Source organism: Salvelinus namaycush, chromosome 27 (assembly GCF_016432855.1).
Source record: "Salvelinus namaycush isolate Seneca chromosome 27, SaNama_1.0, whole genome shotgun sequence".
In the NCBI taxonomy this organism is placed as follows: Eukaryota; Metazoa; Chordata; class Actinopteri; order Salmoniformes; family Salmonidae; genus Salvelinus; species Salvelinus namaycush.
Window position 1 is genome coordinate 9,217,724 of NC_052333.1, and position 12,100 is coordinate 9,229,823.

Here is a 12,100-nt window from a genome sequence, read left to right on the forward strand (position 1 = left end):
CGTGTGTTTACCAATTCAATCAGCCCAGTGGTGCATACTATGAAATCTGTAGTGTTTTTCTGTGAGTGAGTATGTGTGTAAAGAATTTCTCTGCTTACATGCATGTTTTTGCTTGCGTCTGCATCACTCACCTCTCTGAACTCCCAGATGATGGTGGGGGGTGTAGGGGTTCTGTCATGGGGGCAGTGTTTCATCCCAATGTAAGTCTGTCCCTCGGGGACCTCGGCACACAGCTCCGTCACAGAGTTATAGCGGATCTCCTTATGAGTCGTGTACTCAAAGTACTAGGGGAAAGAGAGATGCATGGTTAAACTCTGCTTATCTGAATTATAGTAACCACCGTACTCCTCTCTCTCTCTCCCTCTCTCCCTGAGCGCCTGCCTGCGCCTCTCTCTCCCTCGGTGCCTCTCTCCCTCGGTGCCTCTCTCCCTCGGTGCCTCTCTCCCTCTCTCTCCGGGGGTGCCTCTCTCCCGGAGAGAGGCACCTGCGGAGAGAGGGAGAGAGGTGCCCGCAGAAAGAGAGGTGCCCGCAGAGAGAGAGGTGCCCGCAGAGAGAGGCGCAGGCAGGCGCTCAGGGAGAGAGACACACAGAGAGAGCCTCTCTCGCAAGCCTCTCTCTACCTCCCTCTCCCTCTCTCCGCACGCCTCTCTCTACTTCTACCTCCCCCCACGCGCCTCTCTCTTTCCCTCCCCGTGCACCTCTCTCTTTCCCTCCCCCTCCCCGCCTCTCTCTACCTCAGCCCACGCGCCTCTCTCTACCTCCCCCCGCGCGCCTCTCGCTCTCCCTCCCTCCCTCCCTCTCCTCGCGCACCTCTCTCTTTCCCTCCCCCGCGCCTCTCTCTTTCCCTCCCCCTCCCCCTTGAGCGCATCTCTTTCCCTCCCCCTCTCTCGCGAGCCTCTCTCCCTGCGTGCGCGCGAGCCTCTCTGCCTCTCTCCGCATGCCTCTCCCCGCGCGCCTCTCTCTCTACCTCCCTCCCCCCGCGCACCTCTCTCTAACTCTACCTCCCCCCACACGCCTTTCTCTTTCCCCCCCTCCCCCGCGCGCCTCTCTCTTTCCCCCCCTCCCCCCGCGCGCCTCTTTCCCTCCCCCTCCCCCCCCGCGCGCCTCTCTCTTTCCCTCCCCCGTGCGCCTCTCTCTTTCCCTCCCCCTCCCACCTCTCTTTCCATCCCCCTCCCCCTGCGCACCTCTCTCTTTCCCTCCCCCCTCCTGCCTCTTTCCCTCTCCCTCCTGCCTCTTTCCCTCCCCCTGCATGCCCTTGTCCGCGCGTGCCTCTCTCCCTCTCCACACGCACCTCTCTCTCTCTCCCCCCGCGTGCCTCTTTCTCCCTCCCTCCCCCTGCACGCCCTTGTCCGCGCGTGCCTCTCCCTCTCCACGCGCACCTTCTCTCTCTTTCCCCCGCACCTCTTTCTCCTTCCCTCCCGCGCGCGCCTCTCTCTCTCTCTCTCTCTCCCTCCCTGCGCAAGTCTCTTTCCCTGCGCACCTCCCTCTCCCTCCCTGCTCGCCTCTTTCCCTCTCTCGACGCGCGCCACTCTCCCTGCGCGCCTATCTTCCTGTGCCTCTTTCTCCCTCTCCCTTCCCGCCTCTTTCTCCCTCCCTCCCTCCCCCTGCACGCCCTTGTCCGCGCGTGCCTCTCTCCCTCTCCACGCGCACCTTCTCTCTCTTTCCCCCACACCTCTTTCTCCCTCCCTCCCGCGCGCGCCTCTCTCTCCCTCCCTGCGCAAGTCTCTTTCCCTGCGCACCTCCCTCTCCCTCCCTGCTCGCCTCTTTCCCTCTCTCGACGCGCACCACTCTCCCTGCGCGCCTATCTTCCTGTGCCTCTTTCTCCCTCTCCCTTCCCGCCTCTTTCTCCCTCTCCCTTCCCGCCTCTTTCCCTCTCCCTTCCCGCCTCTTTCCCTCTCCCTTCCCGCCTCTTTCCCTCTCCCTTCCCGCCTCTTTCCCTCTCCCTTCCCGCCTCTTTCCCTCTCCCTTCCCGCCTCTTTCTCCCTCCCCGCCTCTTTCTCCCTTCCCGCCTCTTTCTCCCTCCCTCCCTCCCTCCCCCTGCACGCCCTTGTCCGCGCGTGCCTCTCTCCCTCTCCACGCGCACCTCTCTCTCTCTTTCCCCCGCGCCTCTTTCTCCCTCTCCCTTCCCGCCTCTTTCTCCCTCTCCCTTCCCGCCTCTTTCTCCCTCTCCCTTCCCGCCTCTTTCTCCCTCTCCCTTCCCGCCTCTTTCTCCCTCTCCCCCCGCGCCCCTCTTTCTCCCTCCCTCCCTCCCCCCGCGCGCCTCTTTCTCCCTCCCTCCCTCCCCCCGCGCGCCTCTTTCTCCCTCCCTCCCTCCCCCCGCGCGCCTCTTTCTCTCTCCCTCCCTCCCTCCCCCCGCGCGCCTCTTTCTCTCTCCCTCCCTCCCTCCCCCCGCGCGCCTCTTTCTCTCTCCCTCCCTCCCTCCCCCCGCGCGCCTCTTTCTCCCTCCCTCCCTCCCCCCGCGCGCCTCTTTCTCCCTCCCTCCCTCCCTCCGCGCCTCTTTCTCCCTCCCTCCCCACCTCTTTCTCCCTCTCCCTTCCCGCCTCTTTCTCCCTCTCCCTTCCCGCCTCTTTCTCCCTCTCCCTTCCCGCCTCTTTCTCCCTCTCCCTTCCCGCCTCTTTCTCCCTCTCCCTTCCCGCCTCTTTCTCCCTCCCTCCCCTCGCACCCCTCCCCTCGCACCCCTCCCCTCGCACCCCTCCCCCTCTCATGTATCTTTTAAATGGAACTAGGAGTGAACTCTCTAAAGAGAAGGTAGAGGTTTCCGTTTCAGTGCAGGCTGTGGAAACATTGATTTTCAGTCACACACATGGTGCTTTTAGTAGCGTTGGACACCTGATGCATCAATGAGTAATCAGAGATGGAAATATAGCCGGTGGAGATGGGCATGCAGACAGAGGCCTCCACTACTCCCTGTTGTCTGACATCAAATATACATCCATACAGTCAGCAAGTATCTGCAAACTAACTACAAACATAGATATAAAAGTATAAAAAATTAGTTATGTAGATTTAGGCCTAAAATATGCTTTAGGATACTTTGTCTAGAAATACTAGGCCAAAGTTGTAGATATCTCAGCATCTCACTTGACACTAAATTCTAGATAGCTGAGATGAGGTGGATATTCTCCCACAGTCACCGGATATGGTTGACATTCAGAGTAACCACTCCGTCCGTCCATCAGGGAGACGGACGTGGGATCAGGGGGGTTGAGAGAGAGAGAAAATAAACTGACAAGACATTATTAAATCACCTGGTTGCCGCCCTGCCCATGGCAACCGAAGAGGGAGATGTGCGCCCCCGTGGGACTGTGTTCCGGGGCGTTGTAGTCCAGGCACTCTGAATGGATCCCAGAGCTACGCACCTGTGATGAGAATGATCCGGATTAGCATCATGAGATCTGCCATCACTGCAAAGAGGGTCAGATTAAAGGAGACAAACAACTGTGCTTCTGCCTCTGCATTGCTTGCTCTTTGGGGGTTTGGACTGGGTTTCTGTATAGTGACAACTGCTGATGTAAAGAAGGCTTCATACACTGAGACTGACACACATACACAACCTATTTCTCAATTGTCTCGAGGCTTACAAATCCTTCTTTAACCAGTCTCCTCCCCTTCATCTACACTGAAGAAAAGTGGATTTAAGGGGAGGAGACAGGTTAAGATTTTTGAGCCTGGTTAAGATTTTTAAGCCTTGTGCCAATTGAGACATGGATTGTGTATGTGTGCCATTCAGAGGGTGAATGGGCAAGACAAAGATTTAAGTGCCTTTGAACGGGGTATAGTAGTAGATCCCAGGAACACTGGTTTGTGTCAAGAACTGCAATGCTGCTGGGTTTTTTACAGTTTCCCATGTGTGTCAAGACTGGTCCACCACCCAAAGGACTTCCAGCCAACTGGACACAACTGAGGGAAGCGTTGGAGTGAACATGGGCCAGCATCCCTGTGGGATGCTTTCAACACCTTGTCGAGTCCATGCCCCAACAAATTGAGCCTGTTCTGAGGACAAAAAATGCATACATTTTTACATATAGAAGAACTAAAAGTATGCAGGCAATATGGCAGAGGAAGATGGGTAGGAGATGCTAGTATATTTGAATGCTATTACCATGCTCATTTCACATCTACATGGAGGCCAACGAGGTAGGACATAGGAGTTCATTTTGGCTTCAACTTATTACAGACCCATGTTTTATGTTTAGTTTGTTGGAGTGCCTTAGTGCTTAAGATATGGAATCGTGTTGATGGGGAGAGAGAGAGACAGACTCACCGCCCCGTGCCAGCCCTCCCTGTCCTCTGGTACATGCAGGTCAGGGTAGATGTTCTTCAGGTACCAGTCAAAGCTGTTACATTTCAGTCTCTCTCTGAGGACAACCCTCTCTGAGATGTCCCCATATGTCTCCTGTGGAAAAATAACACTTCATCTAACACGTTTATTTGAGTAGGGATGGATACACTTAAAAACATTGACACATTGAGTAAACAACATAACACTTTAGCTTGCACCAATTTCCAGCATTTCACAAATTAGGCCCACACACAACTCTAAAAGACACACCAGAATAATAACCGGGGCAGCAGGTAGCCTAGCGGTTTAGAGCGTTGGGCTAGTAACCAAAGAGCAGACTGTGAAAAATCTGCCAATGTGACCTTGAGCAAGGAACTTAACCCTAATTGCTCCCGTAAGCTGCTCTGTATAAGAGCGTCTGCTGAATGACTAAAATGTCATGTAAATGTAATTAAGCTGGATTTCACTGCAATCCTCAATGCAGCTCTGGCCAAATATGCCAATCCTAGGAGTGGTTTGATATGCCACACTAACCATGATGGTACTGGGTGACAACATGAAGTAGCTACATCCTGGTCTGATAACTTGAATCCTGGGTGGTGCACTGCTGTTGTGTCCTTAATGAAAGTCATTGAGAAGGTTTTCCTGGATGACAGGTGTGAGCGTGACACCTGTGTAGTACTGACAGCAGTGGTTCTCCCCACCTTAAACCAAAAGGGATGGGAATTCAAACACATGTTTGTGGCAACTGATGAACCAGGGGTGTATTCATTAGGGCACACCGTAGCAAAACATTTAGCAATGGCAAAATGAAAACAACCATTTCTTACTGAATAAAATTCAGGTATGTTTTTTGTTTTCTGTTTCATCCCGTTAGCTTCTGCTTGGTTCCTTGTGAAAACACACCTGGTACGTTTAGACAAAAGACTAGTGGTTTAGGTCCAAGTGAATTTAAACCTACCAATTCCCTCTGGCACCCAGTCTCCAGCTACCTTTGGTTGGGTAATTTATTGTTTGATCAAAGATGCCTGGCATTAATAATGTAATTTATTTCAGAGGTGAAACCAAGATGAACATGAGACTTTGATATCAGGCAACACAAAGAAAGCCGAGAGGGACACACACACAACCTCCTCAACCACTGCTGACACCCAGACAGGTGAAGCAACATCTCCATCCAAGTTACTCCATTACGATACAATATTAATCAAGTCTAGGGTGTTCCATCCTTGGTAGAACTATCACAGCTCTAAAGGGCCAATCAAGAGTTGCTACATTCCCTTTGACTGTGGATGATACAGCAGGGTTCTCCAACTGGCGACCATCGCGGGCCAAATTTGGCCATAAAAGACTAAAAACACCAGGAAATCAGCACCAAGTGATTTTAATTTTAAGAAATCTGTTCCCAAATATTCTCACGCATAGAGAGACACATGATCATATATAAATGCAAGAAATGTTTGACTAAAACATAATAATTTTAAACCTCTGTTTGGGCTCCTTGCGGTCAATTTGCCGGCTCAATTTTTATGTATTTATTATGTTCCAGCCCCGACCTCTCAAGACAAAAATCATCCCGCGGCTCAATCTAGTTGATGATCCTTGATACTGTATATAGACATTGATTCCTGAAGAACAGATCTTAAAAATGCCTCGTGAGCTTAGTTCAACTGTCATACCCCATCAGAACCCAAAATATCAGCTGGTTTTACTCCCATGTTTGTTAACAAAGTCAATGTAAACAAACACTGTATAGCTTCAAAACATGGTTAAAACTATAATTTTGATATCATGGACGGTCAGTCCAAAGCTCTGTCTAAGAATTTAAGAGTGGTTATAGTTCTCAAGCACCATCCCTCAGCGGTTTACCAAAACAAATGTCGGAGTGCATGCTTTGTTATTTTTTTTATCTCCGGATTGGTCCTTTAACTAAAGCATGACCTACTTCTTATCACCTGTTGGGATTATGCACATTACAATAAGTGACTTTATTATTGGTATTTCTACAGCCTGATCTACAATCACTGCATCCTCCACTACTAAGGAAAAGGGAGATACCTAGTCAGTTGTACAACTGAATGCCTTCAACTGAAATGTGTCTTCCGCATTTAACCCCTCAGAGGTGTGGGGGGCTGCCTTAAATCGCCATCCACGTTTTCGGCACCCAGGGAACAGTGTGTTAACTCCCTTGCCCAGGTGCAGAACAACATATTTTCACCTTGTCGATTCGATCCAGCAACCTTTCGTTTCCTGGCCCAACTTTCTAACCACTAGCTACCTCATAATGGTGTAACTTTGTTGTAGCCTCTACAACTCACTGAAAATACTGTACCTCACATCGATCATATGACGATGGGGAGCGAGATAAAATAACATTTTACTGTAAAGTGTACTACAGTACTCTACCTTTCTGGCAGGGGGGTTTCTGTTGTAGAAGTGCTGTTTGTAGGTGTCCATCCACACCTCGGCAGCACGGACCGTGTTCTGGAGGAACTTGGGCCTGGCGTAGGGGGCTTTCTTTGGGAAGACGTGGCCCACATGGGAGCAGGGGTGGATCTCCAGAGAACCTCCACACTGCCACACCTGGGGAACAGGAAGAAATATAGCCCATTTGACATTTTTTGCATCTTATGATATTTCGGACAAAAATCCAGACAAGAGATATACAGGATGGGTATGCATGTGACTCAAACCTTCCCATAAATCCCAAATGTAAGATTTATGGAGAGGTTCCTATTGCTCGTGTTTTCTTTATATGTATATATACAGTGCCTTCGGAATGTATTCAGACCCCTTGACTTTTTTCCCACATTTTGTTACGTTACAGCCTTATTCTAAAATGGAATAAATAAAACAATTTCCTCATTAATCTACACACAACACCCCATAACGACAAATCAAAAACAAGTTTGTAGAAATGTTTGCAACTTTATTAAAAATAGTATCACATTTACATAAGTATTCAGACCCTTTACTCAGTACTTTGTTGAAGCACCTTTGGCAGCGATTACAGCCTCAATTCTTCTTGGGTATGACACTACAATTTTGACACATGTTTTTGGGGAGTTTCTCCCATTCTTCTCTGAAGATCCTCTCAAGCTCTGTCAGGTTGGATGGGGAGCGTCACTGCACGGCTATTTTCAGATCTCTCCAGAGATGTTTGATGGGGTTCAAGTCCGGGCTCTGGCTGGGCCACTAAAGGACATTCAGAGACTTGTCCGAATCCACTCCTGCGTTGTCTTGGCTGTGTGCTTAGGGTCGTTGTCCTGTTGGAAGGTGAAACTTCGCTCCAGTCTGAGGTCCTGAGCGCTCTGGAGCATGTTTTCATCAAGGATCTCTCTGTACTTTGCTCTGTTCATCTTTGCCTCGAACCTGACTAGTCTCCCAGTCCCTGCTGCTGAAAAACATCCCCACAGCATGATGCTGCCACCACCATGCTTCACCGTAGGGATGGTGCCAGGTTTCCTCCAGACGTGACGCTTGGCATTCAGGCCAAAGAGTTCAGTCTTGGTTTCATCAGACCAGAGAATCTTGTTTCTCATGGTCTGAGAGTCTTTAGGTGCCTTCTGGCAAACTCCAAGCGGGCTGTCATGTGCCTTTTACTGAGGAGTGGCTTCCGTCTGGCCACTCTACCATAAAGGCCTGATTGGTAGAGTGCTGCAGAGATGGTTGTCCTTCTGCAAGATTCTCATATCTCCAAAGAGGAACTCTAGAGCTCTGTCAGAGTGACCATCGTGTTCTTAGTTACCTTCCTGACCAAGGTCTTTCTCCCCCAATTGCTCAGTTTGGCCGGGCGGCCAGCTCTAGGAAGAGTCTTAGTGGTTCCAAACTTAGTGGCCTCGACACAATCCTGTCTTGGAGCTCTACGGACAACTCCTTCGACCTCATGGCTTAGTTTTTGCTCTCATAGCAAAGGGGCTGAATATTTCTGTTTTTAATACATTTGCAAAAAAATCTAAACCTGTTTTCGCTTTGTCATTATTGGGTATTGTGTGTAGATTGCAGAGGATTTATTTAATCCATTTTAGAATAAGGCTAACGTAATGACATTTGGAAAAAGTCAAGGGATCTGACTACTTTCCGAAGGCAGGCAGACACACACACACATACACCAAAATATATTTTATATTTGAGACTCTTAAAAGTAGCCATAATTTGCCTTGATGACAGCTTTGCACACTCTTGGCATTCTCTCAACCAGCTTCATGAGGTAGTCACCTGGAATGCATTTGAATTAACATGTGTGCCTTGTTAAAAGAGAAGTTGTGGAATTTCTTTCCTTCTTAATGCGTTTGAGCCAGTCAGTTGTTTAGTGACAAGGTAGAGGTGGTATACAGAAGATAGACCAAGTCCATATTATGGCAAGAACAGCTCAAATAAGCAAAGAGAAACAGTCTATCATTACATGAAGAGATGAAGATCAATCAATCTGGAACATTTCAAGAACTTTGAAAGTTGCTTAAGTGCAGTCGCAAAAACCATCAAGCGTTATGATGAAACTGGCTCATGAGGATCACCACAGGAAAGGAAGACCCAGAGTTACCTCTGCTGCAGAGGATAAGTTTATTAGAGTTACCAGTAGGGTTGCACATTTAGGGAATATTCAGAGGTGGAAACTTTCCGTGGGAATTAATTAATATCATTTAAATGTAATGTTTTTTGCATTGGATATATTTACCATATTGAGACAGAAACAAACATTTTACCTAGACATAATTACAAATGATAATACTTCCAATAGAAATAAAAAAAAACAATTTAGTTATGAATTGAACTTTAATTAAATGAGTTGACTCTTCACATGGGATGATTTCACTGAACAAAAGGGAATATTGAATGATCCCCAATGATCCATCGCATCTCTCAAAAATGTTTTCAACATACATCTGTAATATGATAGTCTAGAATCTAAAGCTTTGGTTGTCTTCCTCTCAGGCTTCATTGTCTTCTCCCTGGACCTTCTTAATGTCCACCTCTTGAACATCAGACGGAGGCCTCATCTTCACTGTCACTTTCCAACCTTGTTGAGGATGGCTCGTTGTCAGGCTCAAAAAGCCAAAAATTTGCCCGATTGACAAATTTTTCAACCCTTGCATTGGTCATCCTGTTGCGTGCTTTGGCGTGTGTGTTCCCAAATAAGGACCAGTTGTGTTCTGAGGCGGCTGATGTTGGTGAGATTTGGAGGATGATGGAAGCAACAGGGGAAAGAGCCTCAGATCCACAAAGTCCCTTCCACCAGGTGGCTGATGAGATATGTTGGCACGACTGCCATATTGCATCTACATCCCAAAGCCCTTGCTTGGAAGTGTACTTCACCAGACTGCCAACAACCTTGCCCTCATCCAGGCCAAGGTAGCGAGACACGGTAGTGATGACACCATAGGCCTTGTTGATCTCTGCACCAGACAGGATGCTATTGCCAGCATACTTTGGATCCAACATGTACGCTGTTGCATGTATGGACTTCAGGCAGAAGTCTTCATGCTTTATTATGCATTTCAGAACTACAGTTTCCTCTGCTTGGAGCAACAGTGAAGTGGGCAGGGCAGTACGGATTTCTTCCCTTACATCTGCAGTCTGAACATCAGACAGAATGGCATTGTCTCCCTCAATCTGTGCAATGGCTACTGCTATAGGTTTCAGGAGTCTCAGGCTGCTTACCACTCTCTCCCAAAATACATCATCCAGGAGGATCCTCTTAAATGGGGCTGTCCATATAGGCAGACTGTGATATGGCCATTTCTTAGAGACTCCTTCCCCTCCAGGAGACTGTCAAACATGATGACAACACCACCCCAACGAGTTTTGCTGGGCAGCTTCAATGTGGTGCTCTTATTCTTCTCACTTTGCTTGAAGAGGTAGATTGCTGCTATAACTTGATGATCCTTCACATACCGAACCATTTCTTTGGCTCTCTTGTAGAGTGTATCTATTGTTTTCAGTGCCATGATGTCCTTGAGGAGCAGATTCAATGCATGAGCAGCAAAGCCAATGGGTGTGATGTGAGGGTAGGACTCCTCCACTTTAGACCAAGCAGCCGTCATGTTCGCAGCATTGTCTGTCACCAGTGTAAATACCTTCTGTGGTCCAAGGTCATTGATGACTGCCTTCAGCTCATCTGCAATGTAGAGACCGGTGTGTCTGTTGCCCCTTGTGTCTGTGCTCTTGTAGAATACTGGTTGAGGGGTGGAGATAATGTAGTCAATTATTCCTTGCCCACAAACATTTGATCACCCATCAGAGATGATTGCAATACAGTCTGCTTTCTCTATGATTTGACCTTCACTTGACCTTCACTTGAACTCTGTTGAACTCTGCATCCAGCAAATGAGTAGATAAAGCATGTCTGGTTGGAGGGGTGTATGCTGGGCGAAGAACATTCAGAAATCTTCCAAAACACATTACCTGTGAGCATCAGACGTGAACCAGTTGCATACACAGCTTGAGCAAAACATTCATCAGCATTTCTGACTATGTTCCTCCATCGAGTCTAAAAAAAACCTTCTGATTCCAGGAGGACCATGAGCTGTTGTTATCGATAAGGTGTCTGATTCATAATTTTCACCTTGAATAGAAGTAGAGGGACTTTTGTCAGAGGTTGCTTATTGGGAGCACTGAGGGAACTTTATGCACTTGGCCAGATGATTCTGCATTTTTGTTGCATTCTTCACATGATTTGGCACAGTATTTGCAAATGTACACAGCTTTTCCTTCTACATTAGCTGCAGTGAAATGTCTCTACACAGAGGATAGTGCCCGTGGCATTTTCCTGTAAAGATGAGAAAAAAATGAGTAAATAACAAATACAATTCCCTGTACAGATAAATAGTTAAGCAGTTAGATTAAACAACTCCTTTGTACAATAAATGTTTTAAAAATGAAACATGTATGGAAACAGGTGAATTAACCCTCTGTTAGCAGGCTCAAGCAAGCTAAACCCCCACATGGTACAGTAGCAAAAACTAACTAGCAGAAATTGTTAACAAGTTAGAAATGATTTAAACACACTTTGCTGTAGGCTACTATTTACTAGTTAACAAAAAAATCATGTATGTCATAAAATATATTCACCCCACCCAGTATTGTAATCAAAACTTACCAGAAAGCTTGTAGTCCTTGGCTCAGACAGTGTAGTAGGGTGGCATCTCAGCGTGAAAGATCTTGAGAATCAGCTGTGCATGTGATGGAAGAGTGCACTGCACAGGTGATGGAAGAATGCACTGTGCATGCAGAGGATTGGAATTCCATTGAATTGGGGATAGTTTAACTACAATATGCCACCAGACCTAGAATTGCCTTGTGTGTATCCCAAAAAAAGGTTCACTGTTATAAGATAACTTTTTGATGAATTTAAGCAAAATTCCCAGGCTTAACTTCCCATGGAAAATCTTCGGAAAAATTCCAGCAATTTACCGGAAAGTTTACGACCTATTGCAATCATAGTTACCAGCCTCAAAAATATCAGCCCAAATAAATGCTTCAGAGTTCAAGTAACAGACACATCTCAACATCAACTGTTCAGAGGAAACTGTGTGAATCAGGCCTTCATGGTCGAATTGCTGCAAAGAAACCACTACTAAAGGACACCAATAATAAGAAGAGACAAGAAACACGAGCAATGGACATTAGACCGGTGGAAATCTGTCCTTTGGTCTGATGAGTCCAAATTTGAGATTTTTGGTTCCAACTGCTATGTCTTTGTGAGACGCATAGTAGGTGAACGGATGATCTCTGCATGTGTGGTTCCCACCGTGAAGCATGGAGGAGGAGGTGTGATGGTGCTTTGCTGGTGACACTGTCTGATTTATTTAGAATTTA

At 47.6% G+C, this 12,100-nt stretch overlaps 1 protein-coding gene across 3 annotated transcripts in view; it reads right to left on the reverse strand.

Moving 5' to 3' along the window:
- Positions 1-12,100, reverse strand: part of LOC120022435 (polypeptide N-acetylgalactosaminyltransferase 4-like) — a 45,474-nt gene that overhangs the window by 1,867 nt on the left and 31,507 nt on the right. For all 3 annotated transcript variants that reach the window (XM_038966332.1, XM_038966329.1, XM_038966330.1), the window contains exons 7-10: positions 6,689-6,865; positions 4,265-4,396; positions 3,249-3,359; positions 132-284 (exon numbers count right to left, since the gene is read on the reverse strand). In XM_038966332.1, coding sequence (XP_038822260.1) covers positions 132-284; positions 3,249-3,359; positions 4,265-4,396; positions 6,689-6,865 — 573 coding nt within the window. The remainder of the gene's footprint in view (positions 1-131; positions 285-3,248; positions 3,360-4,264; positions 4,397-6,688; positions 6,866-12,100) is intronic.